Source organism: Balaenoptera physalus (assembly GCF_965194825.1).
Source record: "Balaenoptera physalus genome assembly, chromosome: 12".
Classification (NCBI taxonomy): Eukaryota; Metazoa; Chordata; class Mammalia; order Artiodactyla; family Balaenopteridae; genus Balaenoptera; species Balaenoptera physalus.
Genome location: NC_138897.1, coordinates 71,413,268 through 71,431,640, shown reverse-complemented (window position 1 = coordinate 71,431,640; position 18,373 = coordinate 71,413,268). Strand labels below are relative to the sequence as shown.

Here is an 18,373-nt window from a genome sequence, read left to right as displayed (position 1 = left end):
TTTAAGAGTATGGGCTTTGATTTCATTTCTTTGTATTTCCATGCCTATGCATGGCATGTTAGATAGAGCAGGTATCAATTGTCTGCATGTGCTGTGAATTCCCAGACTCACTCCCCTGGGAAGGGCCTTCTCCACAGCACAGAACCTTACAGTCCCCAGTTCTGAGCCCACCTCCCATTTTACTGCTAATTGATTACTGATGTTCTCACCTTACACTTACACAAATGAAAATGGAAACTAATGGTTACTTAACCTAGTTAGGATAACCTGATATAAAAATTTTAGTATCATTTCCTGGAATTCACCAAACAAATAAGAATATTAGACCAGGTAATTTACTTAGCTCAACTGATACTATTTTCTTGTTTTTAACTGATACTTTTTAATAGTTCTCAGTTGGGAAGGGGAAATGTATATTTTCTAGTATATATACAAAAATGCCCTGATTTCAGTATTGTTTTCAGGCAAGAGGAGGAGCGTGGCCGGGTGTATAACTACATGAATGCTGTTGAGAGAGACTTGGCAGCCCTGAGGCAGGGGATGGGGCTGAGTAGAAGGTCCTCGACTTCCTCAGAGCCGACCCCTACGGTGAAAACCCTCATCAAGTCATTCGACAGTGCATCTCAAGGTAACATCCATCGTGCCCTAGCAGGCGATCGTGTTCATGTACCACATGTTCTCTGTTCTAGTTGATGTTCTTTACCATCTTACTCTGAATCTCATCACATTTCATATGATGTTAGTGAGTTAGTCTTCCTGCAAGGTGGATTTTAACAGGAGATTTGGGATCTGTTCAGCCTCAGAGATCTCGGAGTCAGACTTGGGCCTTACCCCATGCATGTGTGTCTTCTCCGTGCCTGAGAACTTCCAGATGTGGGACTTCAGCCCTCTCCCTTACTCTGAACTCCTCAGGCCCAGTGTTTTCAGATGCTACTTGACACTGACACCCAGGTGTCTACCAGACATCTTCTCACGTCCAAAACCGGATCTTGTCCCTTAACTTCTGTCTTTCCCCATGTGTATGGCAGCACCATTCCACCCAGTCACTTAAGCCAGAAATCTCGGAATCTTCCTTCTTCCTTCAATCCTCCTTCCTCACCTTGACATTGACCCATAAGCGAGGCCTCTTGGTCTGGCCTCCCGCACCCACACCTGCTCTGCTCTCCATCACTGGGGACGCACCATCCATTGCTCATTCAGTGGCCTCCTCTTTATTTTTTAATTTAATTTTTATTTTTCTGGCTGCGCCATGCGGCTTGCGGGATCTTAGTTCCCTAACTAGGGATCGAATCTGAGCCCCGGCAGCAAAGGTGCTGAGTCCTAACCACTGGACTGCCAGGGAATTCCCAGGATCCTACTTTTGAACAGTTCAGTCTAGAGAGGGAGACTGACATGTGAGCGGACAATTACACACATTTAATTGCACTAAATGAAATACGTGTGAAAATCTGTGTGGAGGGAAGTGATGAGCTCCTCAGGAGGAGGTGAGGGAAGATGAGCAGAGCCCGGCGTTCCTTCATTTAATATGCCGCGAACTGCACGCCAGGCTTCTCATCTGATGCAGTTGCAGAAACGCTCATCCTGGGGCTTTTGTATTTTGATTTCCTTGGTTTATGGAGCACTTAACCACGTAATTAAATAGCAAAAGTGAAATGACTGGTATAGTCAGGGCTGGAAATAAACACAGGTAGTCTCAGGAACAGACAGTCCGCCTGACGGCAGGACGGCTGCAGGGAGCAGCCGTGAGTTGAGGAGGTGAGGCGTCTCCCGTTCCCAGGGGAGCTGCGAGCTCTGGTTCATGGGGTGAACCCTTAAGGGGAGAGCAGTTATGAAAACTTGCACTGCACCTTGTTGTGTTCATTATTTACTTGTGTGTGTGTTGTTTTTCTAGTCCCCAGCCCTGCTACAGCTGCAATTCCTCGAACGCCTCTGAGTCCAAGTCCCATGAAAACACCCCCTGCGGCAGCCGTCTCCCCCATGCAGGTAAGTGCCTGTGACCATGGAGGCTCTGGGGGTCCCAGCTTCTGAAAGCTTGTCCTTTTCAAAGTCACCTACACTATGGCACGGGGGGCGAATGGCTGCCTTTTGAGGGATACAGTTGCGATTGTTTTCCTAGGATGCTGTGAAATTCCCTAGTTAAGATAAATTATGTTAATGTCAAGTATGTTATTCTTCTGAAATTCTCTAATAGTGATAGCTAACAACTACTGAACACTTATTATATGTTCTACATTGTTCCCAGTGCTTTATAATGTTAACTCATTTAATCCTCATGACACCTCTATTGGCTGTTAGGTATTATTCTTATCCCTAGTTTTCATATCTGGAAACTGAGGCCCAGAAGGGCTAAGCAGCTTGCTGAGGGTCATACAATGAAGTGTTCGAGCTGGGATTTGAGCCTGGGTGGCGTGACTTCAGACACGATGTTTTTAACCCCTACACTAAGATAACTTTCTAAGTAGAATATACAGTCAACCCTCGAACAACGGGGGGTTAGGGGCACTGACCCTCTGCATAGGTAGAAATCCATGTATAATGTATGGTCAGCCCTCCGTGTCTGCACTTCCACGTCTGCGGATTCCCAGCTGCAAGTTGTGTAGTACCTGGAGTATTTACTATTGAAAAAACACACATGTAGGTTGACCTGCACAGTTCAAACCCGTGTTCAAGGGTCAGCTGTATAGTTGGCATGTCTCAGCCCCTGCTGCGCTGCAGATCACCCAAAACTTAGTGGCTTAAAACAGCAATTTTACTATTTTTCGCATTTCTCTGGCTTTGCCTGGGCTTACCCCTGCAGCTGCACTCAGCTGGAGGGTGGGCTGCGCTTGGGCTCAGCAGGGTGGCTGGGCCGCCCTCTCCACGTGGTCTTCCTCTCAGGCTCCTTCATGGCCTGGTGTCTCAGGCTCCAAGAGACTAGAAGCAGGAGTTAGCAAAGCCCTTTAAGACCTGGCTGGGAACCTGGACTGTGTCTCTTCCATCCCATTATTTTGGTCTAAGCAAGTTGTAGGCCAGCCCAGATTCGGAGTCAGAGTGGGAGGGGTCTGCACAGGCGTGAATCCAGAGCAGTGTGGCTCTTTCTGGGCCGCTTTGTAGCAGCCTGGCCCAAGGGCATTGCTGACTCATCACGAACAGGTGTCACAGGTGCCCTTCTTGCCACTGTGGGAGTGCAGACCAGAAGCAGGGCAGGTGGCGTGACTGTCGAGCTCAGGAGGCCCTCTCACTGTGCCCTTGCTGTGAGCCACTTTGGGGACAGTAGCTGAGTTGGAGTTTCTCCACGTAGGTGAGAGTAGCCTAAAACCCAGTCCCCTGTGATCTAGGGTAGGCTTGGCTGCACCTCTTCCCTAAAAGATTGGGTTTGAGAACATTTTCTCTGAGTGGAGACTTTTGTAGGTGTTAACTACTGGCTGTGTATTTTGTGAGTGAACTTTTTAACCTTTTCCCTTGTAAAGTTTAAGGTAGAAGTGCTGTCCCTCTGCATTTGTAATGTTGCAAGTTGTGGCTTTGCATTTACGTTTATGTAGAAGATGTTATACTCTTAATTTGAAAGGAAGGCAAAGGGAATTCCATATTCTGTCTATAATGAGCTTTTTATATACTCGATTAATCAAACTTTCTAAAGACATGAAGAGGGACTTCCCTGCTGGTGCAGTGGTTAGAATCTGCCTGCCAATGCAGGGGACACAGGTTCGATGCCTGGTCTGGGAAGATCCTACGTGCCGTGGAGTACCTAAGCCCGTGAGCCACAACTACTGAGCCCATGTGCCACAAGTACTGAAGCCCACGCACCTAGAGCCCATACTCCTCAACAAGAGAAGCCACCACAGTGAGAAGCCCACACACCGCAATGAAGAGTAGCCCCTGCTCGACGCAGCTAGAGAAAGCCCACACACAGCAATGAAGACCCAGCACAGCCAAATAGATAGATAGATAGATAGATAGATAGATAGATAGATAGATAGATAGATAGGACTTCCCCAGTGGTGCAGTGGATAAGGCTCCACGCTCCCAGTGCAGGGGGCCTGGGTTCAATCCCTGGTCAGGGAACTAGATCCCACATGCATGTTGCAACTGAGGAGCCTGCCTGCCGCAACTAAGACCCGGCGCAACCAAATAAATAAATAAATATTTAATAAAAGAAAGAAAAACAGAATCAAAAATAACATTTAAAAAAAAAAAGTTGAAGATATAAATGAAAGCAGATGAAGGCTCAAGATATAAGGTGAAGTTTCTCTAAATAGTGTTTGTCAGTTGAAATTTAATGTTCATGGCGTCACTCTGTAAACTTTACAAGAGGTAAAAAGTGTCATCTCTCTAACTTGGAAAAAAAACTAGTAATTACAAGCCACATTCAGTAGCTTTTTAGTACTTGATTAGTTAGTACAGTGCTTCTCAAACCTAATTGTGCACAAAAGTCATGTGGAATTTTTAAACACATAGATTCCCAGGCCTCATCCCAGTGAACAAGAATCCCTGGGGAATGGGGCCTAAGATTAGGATTGTTAGTTTTTCAAAACTCCATGAGTGGGAATTCCACTTCTGGCTGTGAGGGAGTCAAGGGCTGGATTATTCTGCCACCACAGACAGCTAGAAGGCTGGACAAAATGTAGGAAGCAGTTACATTCATACGTGGTAGGACAGGTGGTGCAGGACTGAAATCTTTGGAGAAAAGTTAAGAATGAGCCAAGTCCTACTGTGGCCCACGCTTTTCCAGATGGTGAGCAGGGAGGATGAACCCACACGGAGCAAGGAAGGGAATGCCAGCTGGATCCGAGGAGACACAGATCAATGTCCAGGGAGAACAAGGGCTGGGATTTGGGGGCAGGGTGCCTGGGAGGAGAGAGCCACGCAGAAAAGGTCTAGAGCTCTGCAGAGGCCTCCCTTTGAGTCCTTGTTGAGTGCCAGTCTGCACATGCATAGACATGGGTTGAACCCTGCAAGGCTGGGCAAGAACGATTTTGCAGGAAAGATCAGTTAGCGGGGATCTGGCAGATAGATGCTTCCCATAGTTTACACAGAGCAGGGATCATTTGAGTTCCTACTGGCCACTGTGGAAAAACCTCTTTGAATAGTTGGAGCATTCATTAGAGACCTCAGTGACCACTCTGTGAAGTGGAACTAAATAGCCCTAGAGTAAACACTATTCTAGATCTGCCCTAAATGACCTTAAAAACAACCTCAAAATGTCCAAGGAGATCCATTAGTAACGGGATAAGCAGTCTCTGAACTGCTTACCAGTGATCCATGCCTCCTGCTGCTGTGCTCTTGTGTCATCTGCTCCTTCTGAGGGTTGGCTGGGCTTCGTGACTTGCTTCTCATGAACAGAATGTGGCAGAAGTGATGAGCTGTCCCTTACAAGATAAGGTGGTGAGAAAACTCGCTTCCGTCTGGAGGATTCCTCTTGCTATCTCCTAGATTCAGTCAGTCCAGTGAACAATTGGAAATTGAAATACTTAGCGATACATTGAATAAAATATTGTGCAAGGCCTTGTAGTGAAAACTATAAAATGATGCTGAGAGAAGTTAAAGGCATAATAAATGGAAAGATACATCATGTTCATGCGTTGGAAGATGCAGTCTTGTTAGGATCTTGCAGTTCTCCCTCACATCGAGCTGTAGATTCAACTCATCCAACTTACAATCCCAGCACGCTGTTTTGTAGAAATTGATAGTATAATTTAAAATTTATGTGGAAATTTAAAAGACCCTGAATATCCAAAGCATTTGGGGGGAAAAAAGAAACAAATTTGGAGGACTTCCACTACTTGATGTTAGCACTTAGAGTAATCAAGACAGTGTGGTTCTGACATAAGTTTAGATCAGTAGAATAGATAGAGAATCCAGAAATAGGTCAGCTGATTTTCAACAAAGGTGCCAGGGTAATTCAGTGGGAGAGGGATAATCTTTTCAACAGGATTCCAGAACAACTAGATATCCATATGGAAAAAAAAAAGAAAAAAAAAACCTTTACCTCATGGCATTCATAAAAATTGAAAATGACTATAGACTTAAGTGTAAAAGCTAAAACTACAGAACGTCTACGTGAAAACATTAGAGAAAGTCTTCATGACCTGCGACAAGGCAAAGATTTCTTACTTAGGACACACAAAAAAATGAACTATAAAAGAAAATTAACAGCTTGGGCATCAAAATTTTAAACTTCTCTGAAAGACATTAAGAACATGACAGACAAGACTGGGGAGAATATATTTGCAATTCATTTATCTGTCAAAATCTTGTATTCAGAGAAGACTCGTTTGTCATCTTGGTTCAAGACAACCCAATAAATAACGGACAAAAGAGTTGAAAAGTCCCTTCCCAAGAGAAGATACACAAATGGCCAATAAACACATGAGAAGTTGCTCAACATCGTAGTCATCAGGGAAACGCAAGTTAAATCCATCATGAGATCTCAGTACGCACCTTTGGGATGGCTAAAATGAAGACTGCCGGTATCAAGTGTTGGTGAGGGTGTGTGGAGGCTGGCCCTCTCACACATTGCTGCTGGGACTATGGAATGAGTAGTCATAATTCAGCTGGATAAAAAAGGGCTGGGAGAGCTGAGGAAAGAAACATGAGGACAAGCCCAGAGCTGGTGAACAGCGTGTCCTTGCGGGCAGGAGTGAGTAGTTGGTGGTGTTGGGGCATCACACAGAGGTGGCAGGAAGTGGCTCAGGAGAGCCGAGAGGGTTCAAGTATTTGGTAGGTACGTGTATGTATGAGACCGGAGGGGAGGAGGCCTGTGACCAAGCCGGTGCTGAGTTAAGGTGCCAGGTTGTGCCCGGCAGCGGTGTTGGAGACTTAGTGAGGAGGTGACAGAGTGAGATCCACTTGGTACTGGGGCATGAATGGCCAATCCAAGTACTAAAGGAGCACATCCGGATTTTGCTGATTGGCGAGTGAGGGGCATGTGGGATCTTTCTGTGTTCATTTTAAGATAGTATACTGATCACATTATATGCCTCTGGGAGTGTGTGTGTTTTTTTCAGTCTTACTGTAACAGTGTGGAAGGAATTATGCAAATTTGTAACTAAATATTTACTCTCTGCAATATTTACTCTGTGAAACCCAGCTCTAATTTAACCTAATTTGGACACTGTTTGTCTTACGATTTCAGAGACATTCCATAAGTGGACCAATCTCTACATCCAAACCCCTGACAGCCCTGTCAGATAAGAGACCAAACTATGGGGAAATTCCTGTTCAAGGTACATCTCGTGTGCAGTATTTCACTTTTGTTGTTACTTTTTTTATTCATCTGACTTTGGGGGCTAACTTGTTTTTCTTTTGTTCTTGACATTATTTCTACCAGTCTGATATACATCTTTATCACAGGTTTACTAATAACACGTCTTAATTACAGATGAGGAGACTGGTTGTTAATAGATGCATCTTGGAAGATGACTCTCATAGTGTCATGAGGGTGACAGGGAGTCCACACTGTTGCCAGGCCCTGTTTTTACAATTCTTCTTGGGGCGTGTATAGTTATCCCCATTTTATAGATGCAAAAAATGAGGCTTCAAACAGTTAAATAACTCATAAACACAGGTTGACATTTAAGTTAAGGAGCAGTAGACCCGGATAGCCTGGCTCCAGAGCCTATTCCTTTGGCCTTTGTGCTCTGCGTCACTTGTGAAAGGAAAGTGAGCCTCTGAAAGCTGGGGTTCAGTGAGTGCCATTTCCACGCGGCTCTTTATGGCGGCCCCAGCACCCGAGCCCAAGGCTTCTGCCTTTTGAGGTCAGGGGTCCTTCTCCTCCCCCACTGCCTCCCTACGTGTGGTGCTGAAGTGCTTTGGAAAAACGGTTTTGGGCGTTGGGCCAGGTGCTGGGAAAGGCACACTTGGTTGGGGTGGGTGTGGAGACGCCCGGCAGGTGTGACACCTTCCGGAGCCCAGGCCCCTCCTGGCTGGGCAGGCTGGGCCCCTCCTGCGCTCCTGGTGTGGGAGTCAGGCTCTGGGGCTGAGACTGTGCAGTTTGGACGGGTGTGGGGGAGAGAGAAGCAGAGGACTGGCTCCGTGGGCTCCGGGGGGTGCCAGGCATGGGGTTCAGTGGGCAGTTTGCGTACAGGGGGGATGGTGGAGCCCAGGATGGTGCTGTTGCCACTGCCCCTGCAGACTTGCCTTCCATCCCGGCTTCAGCTTCTGGTTCCTGCGTTAGCTGTGGCCTGAGTTCTTTTCTCCCCTCGGAAGGTCCTCCTGCTAAGGGAACAAGTGTGGATGGTTTAAAGTCTCCCTTTACATCTGTGCCGAGTTCCCGCCCTGGCCCCCAGATGGATCCGGGGATTGTGTGTGTGGTCACGGGTCCTGCTGCTGACCTCTTGGATGCTGTTTCCTTGTGTAAGTCGGGGTCATCGTGAACATCTAGCTCAGGGCCTTGGCTCCCTCTTCCAAGGCTCTCTTACCCCTGTGGTCAGCTTTGTACCCTCTCCTGTCCACCCGAGCTGCTGTGGTCCACAGTGTCAGTGGCTGTGGGCAGCATCTGGCCGTGTTGGGCCCGCCCACCCCTGGATGTTCTTTCCGGTGTCCTTCACGCCCACTCTGCGTCTCCTTCTCCGTCTCCTGTGCTCAGTCCTCCTGCCTGGCCTGTGAGGTGTGCTGTGCCCGGGGCCTCTCTCTCCTGTCTGTACTCACTCTGTTACTATGTCTGAAGGGGCCTTCTCCCCTTTCAAGGCTACCTTCCCCACTTAACCTTGATCGGCCCACGGCAGCACAAGGTTTACTGGGGAAACCTTGCCAGCACCATTGGTGTTTCTCAAACTTACCTGTTGATAAGATTTACCTGAGTCACTTGGTAAAATGTGGAATCCAGGGCTTCATCTCAGATCTGCTGACATGGACTCTCCAGGAAGGGAGCTTGGAAACTTCATTTTCACAAGCACCCCAAGTGATTCTTAGGAAGGGACAAGTTTGGGAAACTGGGCAGAGATTACCATTTAGTTTTGCTCTTACCCTGGCTTTGTGGGTGGAAAGTGGGTGTGGAAGGTCTGCGGGCCAAGGTTATTGAAGACACAGACAAAATGTGTTAGGCGTCTCTGAGGCTCTGCCGAATTAGACCTCTTTTTGGCTCTCTTCTTTTTATTACTGGTAATGGTCAAATGATAAACACCATTGGGCACATTGTGTGTGCGGTCTGCCTGCAAGTGCCGGCCACATTCTCCACTTCTATCTGTTCTGGTGCCTTAACTGGGCTTAGTTGAAACTGCAAATACAAGAGAGAGGGAAATACACTTGGGTGAATTTGTATCTGAGAATTTGTTGATAGTGTAACATTCTATCTTAAACATTCACTAGGGAAAGAAACCACTTACAAAACTAAGAACAACCAAATGATTCTAGGTCATAAAAAGCCACTGTGGTTCTCCATGCCAGTTAAGAGAGTAGTTCTGAGCTCTGCTGGAGGTGCTTTTCTCCCCTGATTGTCTCTTCTGTCCTGGCCGAAGTCACGCAACACAGCCTGTGATTTTCAGGTTGAAAATTTCAATGGCTTCATTCCTGAAAACTTGAAAAGTGCTGCCTCTTGTTCTACTATACTTAAATTGGATAATTTGTTGGTTTTTCCAGTTAAGTATTTTATAACAGGTGTGGTTTTTTTCTGTTTTTCATCATGCTTGTATGTCAGTTGCAGGAAAATGTTTTAGACCAGAGATCTTACTATAAATGGACTAATCAAATGCTCTTTTGTTGGTATTGTTGGCAGTTGAATTCAGTGGTCTGAGTCATGACAGGTGAATCTTTGTAGATAGGATGTGAGTTGGTGTTTGTAGCCTAAGCAGGTACATGGATACAGGCAGTTGGGAGGGTCTTCACTGTCCCCACTGTCCCCTTGCACAGTGATCTTAGAAGGCCCAGTGCAAGCAGAGACCTCAGCTGGGCGATGCAGATGGTTGGGGAGTCTGGGGTTGCCCAGCGTCAGTGGGACCTGAGTGTCGTGTTGGTGTCATCAGCTCAGATGTACAGGGATCCGAGAAAGCTGATTAGTCCAAGGATAGTCATGTTCTGTAAAGAGATTCTTGCTGTGATCATCTGTCTAAATTGTGTTGAGGATAGAGATGTAAACCTTTTTAAAAATTCAGTATTTTGAAAAAATTGATTTATGGTGAAGGTACATGTAATAAATGTGATACAAAGTTAGGAGGTTTTACTAGAAAGCCAAATCTTTGTTTTAAATTAAAATAAAAAGAACCTTTTATTAAAAAGTTTCACAGCAATTTGCATTCTCCAAAGGGTAGATCTAAGTCAGATTCTGGCCCAGCCCTAGATCCAGCCCTAGCTGGGAAATTTCGAGGAGAAATTCAGATAGAAATCCTACCCTCCTGTATTCACAGCCTAATGGGTATCTGTTCACTTCCGAAGGTCTTTCCTTCCTTGTAGTTCTTAATATTTGTCTTGATAAACCAAACCACCTAGGCTCCCATATTTTCTCCATATTATTATATAAAATTTCAAGCATGCAGAAAAGTGGAAAGAAGTCATGTATCCGCATCTCACTACCTCGATTCTATGGCACTTTGCTATATTCGCTTTATCACATATTTATCCATCCTTCTATCTTTCCTTCAGTTCATCTTTTTTAAATGTGTTTCAAGGTAAGTTGCAGTCAGTACCTTGTTGCAATAAGCATGCATTGCACTATTTGTTTAAGGTGTTCTGTCTCTCAACTCTTCGTTTTGAGATAAGTTTAGACTTGCAGAAGAGTTACAGAAGTATTAGACTTCTCTTAAATCCTTCACGCAGGGACTTCCCTGGCGGTCCAGTGGTTAAGACTCCACACTTCCGTTGCAGGGGTCACAGGTTCGATCCCTGGTCAGGGAACTAAGATCCCGCGAGCCACAAGGCCAAAAAAAAAAAAAAAAAAAAAAAATCCTTCACCCAGCTTCCCTTATGTGGACAACCTACATAACCATAGAACAGTTATCAAAAGTAGGAAAGTGGGGTCACCTCCTCGGCTGTCCCCACTCCCCAATAAAGCCCCTTCTTTCTGGGCAAAAAAAAAAAAAAAAAAAGTAGGAAAGCAATATCGTGGAAATGTTATTAACTGAAGTGCAGTCTCTGGATCTCACCGACTGTTCCACTGCTGTCCCTTTTCTGTTCCAGGATCAAACGCAGGACCCCAGTTTGCACTGAGTTGTCTTACCTCCTTGAGTCTCCACCCTTCTGCAGCAGCTTGTCCCTCTCCCTGTCTTTTAGAACCTTGACACTTTAAAGAGTACTGGTCAGTTATTTTTTAGAATGTCTCTCAGGGTGGGCTGGTCTGATGTTTTCTCCTGCTTAGGCTGAGGTTACGTACTGCTGGGAAGGGCAGCACAAGGTGATGTGCCCGTCTACGTGCATCACGTCAGGGGCACGTGATATTGATGTGTCCTGTTACTGGTGACGTGACCTGGATCACTTGGTTGAAGCGGTTGTCTGCTAGTGAATAATAAATATCCTATTCCTGCTTAAACTTCCTCTCACTGATTTTAGCATCTGTTTGTGCATTTTGCCTGCAGCAGTTAGTACTGTGCTCTAGCGGTGATTTTCTATTTCCTCATTCTTCCTGTAAGGAATCATTTGTGTTATATTATTATACTTATTGTTGTATTTATAGCCCTTATTTGTATTAGTATGGACTCGTGGATATTTATTTTATTCTTTGGGTTAGTCTATTACTATTATTTATTTTGCTGCTCATGTTATTCCAACTTTGGCCATTGGGAGCTCTTTTCATCCCCCACCCCACCAAGGTGCCAAAGCACTTTCTTACTTTGGGGCACCACAGATGATCCAGGCTTGTTTTTTCCCCTGCACCAGCTGTGGAATCAGTAATATTTAGAAAACAAGATCTGGGTGCGAGGCGTACCCATTACTACTGAGGTTTCACCTCCTCCAGCTCCTCTCTGGACAGAGCCAGGAAGACTGTATGTAGGTGCACCAACCCATACGTACACATGTGATGATTATTTCTCTATCAAAAATCATGAGTTTATACATGTACAGTAGTTTCAAAATTGCTAAACCGTACCCTGTGAGAAGCAAATGTACCAGAGTGCAGTGTTTGTGTACAGTTCTTTTTGTGTTTAGCCTGAGAGTCTCCACTCGAAACAACATTCTTCTCACAGTTACTTAAGTCAGCTCCTTTTTTCACCTCTCTCTCGTTGTGGTTAGGTCATGCTTTTGTAATACAGTTAGATTAGTTTTATCACAGTTTGCATTTCATTCCCCCCCCACCCACAATTCCGGTTGATTTTTTTTTTTTTAAGTATATACATAAAATTCATTATCTGTTCGCCGCATTGTAGGATGTTTGGCAGCATCCCCGACCTCTACCCACTGGCTGGTAAGGTCCTACCTAGTAGCACCCCACTCCCCTAGTTGTGACAACCAAAAATGCCTCAAGACATTGGTATGTTGGCAAAACTGCCCCAGTTGAGAACCAGAGGTGTGGTTCTCACAGTTTTATTTGTCTAATTTCAGCAGAGAGGTGGAAACTATAAGTGAAAATCAAATAGGAAATTGTAACTGTTGCATGTTGTCTGCTATTTCCACCAAGGCTTTAGCATAATTAATCATAGTTATTTTAAATGACCTGTCAGATAGTTGCAGCATCTGTGCCATGTCCAAGTCTGGTTTATTGATTACTTGCTGTCTTGATGCAGTGAGCTGGATGTATTGTTTTTTCTTGCTTTTTGTATGTTTTATAATTGTCGAAAGCTGGGAATCTTGTGTAGGACAGCAGTTTTATGCCTTGACATGGGCACCTCTTTCCTTCTAGGTGTTTAATGTGGGAGCTTGAGTTAATCTGCTCAGGAGCTGGGCTGGGTTTGAGTTTTGTTGTTGCTGTGATGTCCTCAGTGTACAGCAGGCTTCCAGTTGCTCTGGTGATACTTTGTGTTTAGAGTGGGGCGGGTGCTCCAGAGGATTTTTCTGTGTCTGCCCTAATTTCAGCTTTAAGCTGTCCTTTGCATTGCGTCTCAGGAAGGGCATGTCTCACACTGTCTCAGCAGTTTCAGCTGAGATTTCCTATTCATTTGTTGAGAACATATTTTCCTTTATAATGTTGAACATATTTGCAGTAGCTGCTTTAAATGCTTTTCTGCTAATTCCAACATATAAGTCATCTTTGGGTGGGTTTCCATTTCTTTTTTGAGTATGAGTCACTTTTTTGTTTTTCTTTGTATGTCTAGTAATTTTGGATTGTATTCTGGGCAGTGTGAATCACACATTGTAGAGATTCTGAATTCTGTCTTGTTCCTCTGCAGAAAATTGGTTTTTGTTAGCAAGCAGTTAACTTGGTTCACCTCAAACTCTAACCTCTTTCCTTCAGTTGAAATACCTGTTCAGCTATTTTTCCTTAATTCAACTCCTTGGAATCTGAGTGCTTGTGGATTTCAGAGGTCAGTGGGATACGAGCAGAGTTTATATACAAAATCTGTGACTGTTTCCTTTCTGGTATTTCCCCAACCCCCTTGCTTTCCAGCAGCTTTGGTTGTCCTGAGATATCTCCTCTGCTTCTTCAAGGCAGTGATAAGACCTTGGGGTTTTTTTTTTTTTAATATAAATTTATTTATTTATTTGTTTGTTTTTGGCTGCATTGGGTCTTCGTTGCTGTGTGTGGGCTTTCTCTAGTTGCGTGAGCGGGGGCTGCTACCCTTGGTTGCGGTGCACGGTCTTCTCATTGCGGTGGCTTCTCTTGTTGTGGAGCACAGGCTCTAGGCGCACGGGCTTCAGTAGTTGTGGCATGCGGGCTTAATTGCTCCACGGCATGTGGGATCTTCCCGGACCAGGGATCGAACCCGTGTCCCCTGCATTGGCAGGCGGATTCTTAACCACTGCGCTACCAGGGAAGTCCAAGACCCTGGGTTTTCTACCAAATTTCATCTGCCCTGTATGGCCTCAGCTGGGGCCTACACTCACACCTATAGTCATAAAACTAGGAAACTCACCCACCAGTTCCTTCCAAATGCAGATTTCTTTCATTTTCTGCCTGCTTTTAGTTTCTCTTCAGTGCTTTTAAGTAGTTGATGTTTGTTTTCAAGATGTCACAGTTATTTTCAGCAGGAACATTGGTCCGTTTGGAACTACTCCCCAATGAGCAGAAGTTGGGTATTTAGGCTCCTATTTTTATTTTTTTAAAGAGTCTTTTTTTTTTTTTTTAATTTTTAATTTTATTGTATTTTTTTTGGCCACACCACGCAGCTTGCAGGATCTTAGTTCCCCGACCGGGGATCGAACCCGTGCCCCTTGTAGTGAAAGCGCAGAGTCCTAACCACTGGACCGCCAGGGAAATCCTTAGGCTCCTATTTTTATTTTTATTTTTATTTCTTTATTTCTTTATTTCTTTTTTAAAGATTTTTTGATGTGGAGCATTTTTAAAGTCTTTATTTGTTACAATATTGCTTCCGTTTTATGCTTTGGTTTTTTGGCCCCGAGGCATGTGGGATCTTAGCTCCCCAACCAGGGATCAAACCTGCACTCCACATCTTTCCCTGGATATCTCATCGGGTCCTCAAATTGCATGTGTCCTCATCTCTTTCCCTCCCAGAGTCCTCTTCTTCTCTCTTATCTCTGTATGTGGAACCTCCTTTCTATCGCCACCATTTCCAGGTGGTCAGCAAGTCTGTTGATTCTGCCTCATTGAAGAGCCCTTGAATCCGTGTACTTCTCCCATCTCCCCTGGTACCACCTGGGCCCAGGCTCTCTGCTCTCTGCTCTGGGTATAACTCATCACCCTGCATGCACTGTTGCCCTCCCACCCCCTGCAGCTGGAAGAATGTCCACCCGAGACACCGTCACTGGCTCCATGTTGCCAGTGGGTGAAGGCCACACTCTTCAGCCTGGCCTGCTTTGGCCTTGCAGCCTCGCCAGCCCTCACAGCACTGCTGTCCTAGATTTCCTTTGGTGTCTGTCTGCTGAACACTGTGCTGGGAACACGCTCTCCTTTGCCTGTATAAAAACTATTAATTATCCTTCTAGTCTTAACTGAGATGTCGTTTCCCGAGGAGGCCTTTCCGGACCTCCTCTCAAGAGCAGGTCACGTCCCCTGCTGTGTTCCCAGAGCCCCTTGTACTGCTTCTTTCCTGCATCCCTCACGGGCAGCGATTTTTTAAATGTCTGGCTTCCGCTGTAGATTCCGAGTTCCAGGAGGGCAAGTTGCTGCCTTCTTTCCTCCTTTCTCTGACCTTTGCATCATGTCCAGTGCCTGGCAAGTCATGGACACCCAAGTGGTTTTTCTTTAATGAATGGATTAAAGACAAGAATAGCTCCATATGGCAATAGAGTAGACCTGATTACTGTAACGTCAGCTCTATCCTGCCTGCCACATCTGCTTGTGACACACTTATCTTATTTCCCAAAGAGGGATTCGCCGACAGTTTGACATGAAGCTGTAATCTAGCCGCTGCTGCAGCAGCAGAGGGGCATGTGCTCGTTCCATGGCTGGTGTCGCGGGCAACAGTGAGAACACCACCTGGAGCGGCAGGCAGCGCTGTGCCCATTGGAAGGTGCCTCCGAACAGTGCCTTTTTGTACCTTCTCAGAAGAGCAGCGTTGGCCTGTGCCAGGGACTGTCTACTGAGTTGAGACGGATTTGGATCCTTAGACATGCAGCGAGAGCAGGCTGCACTGGGTGGGCGGCAGGTCCGTGCACCGTGCCTCAGTCGCGCGCCTTCCATGTGCCCAGTGGCAGAGACGGAGATGGGGCGCCTCCCGCTTGCTCTCAGCTGGCACCCTCCTTGTTCTGACCCGTGTGTCTCTATAACCTGTCCTCACTCTCCTCATGTGCTGTGTTCTTTGGGAGATGAAGCCTTCAGGGACATTACCAGTCTCGTAACTGTGAAGTGGACATTTGGACTAAATTTAAAATGTTGACTCCTATTTCCTACTCTTTCCATGTTCCACGAACTTTGCTTTGTCTGTCAGTCTTTGTGCATAATGTACTCTTCCTGTGAAGACGAGTGCAAGCACCACGGGGTTCAGAATTTTGACCGATGCTTGCTGGTGGGCTCTGCACTGAGGCTTTGTTGATTCAGGATAAGAAAGGCGTAGTGGGCTTCCCTGGTGGCACAGTGGTTGAGAATCTGCCTGCCAATGCAGGGGACACGGGTTCGAGCCCTGGTCTGGGAAGATCCCACATGCCGCGGAGCAACTAGGCCCGTGAGCCACAATTACTGAGCCTGCGCGTCTGGAGCCTGTGCTCCGCAACAAGAGAGGCCGCGATAGTGAGAGGCCCGCGCACCGCGATGAAGAGTGGCCCCCACTTGCCGCAACTGGAGAAAGCCCTCACACAGAAACGAAGACCCAACACAGCCATAAATAAATAAATAAATAAAATTTAAAAAAAGAAAAAAAGAAAAAGGCGTAGTGGCTATGGGCTGTGTGAGTCCTGTCTTCTGGAGCCTCCCTCCAGAGTGCTGTGTGATCACAACCACACAGTCCTCACACGCTTAGAAAACACATTTTGGCGTGAAAGATGTGCTCTCCTTGAAAGATACTGTGATAGGCCATTACTTTTGACATCATGATATTCTGAGAGGGAGTATTTTTTAAATTGTTAATTCTTAAAACGAAGTGCTGATGGGGCTGTTTGACTGGTGTCTGGTTGGTCCCGCCTTTCCCCGTCGAGTGTGTTTGCTCTCAGACAAGACTAACTGTCTTCACTCAGCCCAGCCCCATCACATGTCCCTGACACACCGGACCAGGCGGAACACGTCCAGCCTTCCTTGCTTGTTGTCCTGGCCTGGTGACAGCCTCGCGGGCTGGCCTGTGTCTGGGGCACCCATTGTGGGGAGCAGGTGCTGAGGAAGGGGTGTCACACTGGGCCCAAAGGCTGGTGAATTTGGCCGGGCTGAGGGGGTGAGGGAACCACTGTGCCAGGGCTCGGGGGACTGCAGAGACTCCAACCCAGCCTGTGTTCAGCGAGAACAGGCGGAGCTGTGCCCTTGACGGGGAGGCAGGATCTGGTTGTGTCCCTCCTGAGGGTCCTCGCTGCCCTCAGACTGAAGTCCACATGCCAGGCAGTGAGGCTCTTGTCAGTTAGCCACATCCCTGCTTTAGAGCTATCCCCCTGCTGCCCTCTCTGTTCCCCACCTGCCCCATGGTTCACCCACGCTGGGATTTATTGTCCTCTAACTTGAATGTCCTTCTATCTCTGCTCTGAATGTTGTCAGGCTGAATACTGTTCCCCAGCCCTGTTCTCCACTAGTGAAGCCAGACGTCTGACAGACAAATTCATGTCATTATGCTGCTGAAAGCTTCCCGATGCCTGAAGTCGAAGCAAATGGCCTCTACCTCTGTGGCTTGATAGATATTTTCTTTTTATTTATTTATTTATTTGGTTGGTTGTACCGGGTCTTAGTTGCAGCTTGCCGGCTCCTTAGTTGTGAACTCTTAGTTGCGGCATGCAAGTGGGATCTAGTTCCCGGGCCAAGGATCGAACCCGGGCCCCTGCATTGGGAACACAGAGTCTTAACCGCTGTGCCACCAGAGAAATCCCTCTCTGTGGCTTGGTAGTGCTTTATCATTCTCTTATTCCAGTTTCCATCCTGACTTGTTTCTGGTTGTAGACACGTATGGCTCCTGCACTAACTGTAGGCACACAGGGCAAGGCTTTGATTTAGTTTGTACTTTTAGACCTAGATGCAGTGGGGGATCTTGGAATTTTGGTTGAATTGCATCAGAGGTAAGTAGCAGTCGGTGGTTTAGAAGTGTTCATCTGCGTTGCATGTCTCATCCCTAGAAATAAAAGTTGAATGAGATGTTTTCCCTTGGTCCTTGTCTACGGGAGTTGTTTTGTATAAGGGACTCTGTCTGTGGGGAGCCGTTGAGGTGCCCTGGATGGGAAGGAGGGATGAATGAGCCTCAGGGGCAAAGGGAGCAAAACTCACCTTCCTGCTACCTTTACCTCTTGAAGTTCAGGGTCAGGTCTCTTTACTGTGACACTTTCCACCCTGTGTAGAGCATCTACTAAGAACATCTTCGACCAGCCGACCTGCTTCTCTGCCGAGAGTACCTGCCATGGAAAGTGCCAAGACCATCTCAGGTAATACTTTTTATCTGAAATTTCTTTTAAAAAGATTCTTCCAGAAGTTTTAGTGATGGTACCGAGTACTTTCTCTTTAGGTTTATTTAACCTTACTTGCCTCTTTAGCTCTTTATTTGATTGTTTTTCACTCTGAATTTCCCCTATTGTATCTTACACATTTCATAGAAATCACATTTCGTGGCCCTGATTTCAAAAATAAAAAATAAGAGCTAGATAGTTCCATTCACTTAACAAGTGTTCATTAAGTGCCTAGAGTGGGTTAGAAGATACACTGAAAATATAGGTTCATACAAAGTTGCGTAGCTGTGAAAGGTTAAAATATTTATCCCAAGATGTGTCATGACTGTTTTTGAAGAGT

At 46.1% G+C, this 18,373-nt stretch overlaps 1 protein-coding gene across 7 annotated transcripts in view; it reads left to right on the top strand.

Moving 5' to 3' along the window:
* The window catches only part of SPECC1L (sperm antigen with calponin homology and coiled-coil domains 1 like), a 121,292-nt gene that overhangs the window by 61,022 nt on the left and 41,897 nt on the right, over positions 1-18,373 (top strand). For all 7 annotated transcript variants that reach the window (XM_082416270.1, XM_082416271.1, XM_082416265.1 and 4 more), the window contains 4 exons: positions 465-628; positions 1,892-1,983; positions 7,115-7,205; positions 17,929-18,012. In XM_082416270.1, the coding sequence (XP_082272396.1) occupies positions 465-628; positions 1,892-1,983; positions 7,115-7,205; positions 17,929-18,012 (431 nt within the window). The remainder of the gene's footprint in view (positions 1-464; positions 629-1,891; positions 1,984-7,114; positions 7,206-17,928; positions 18,013-18,373) is intronic.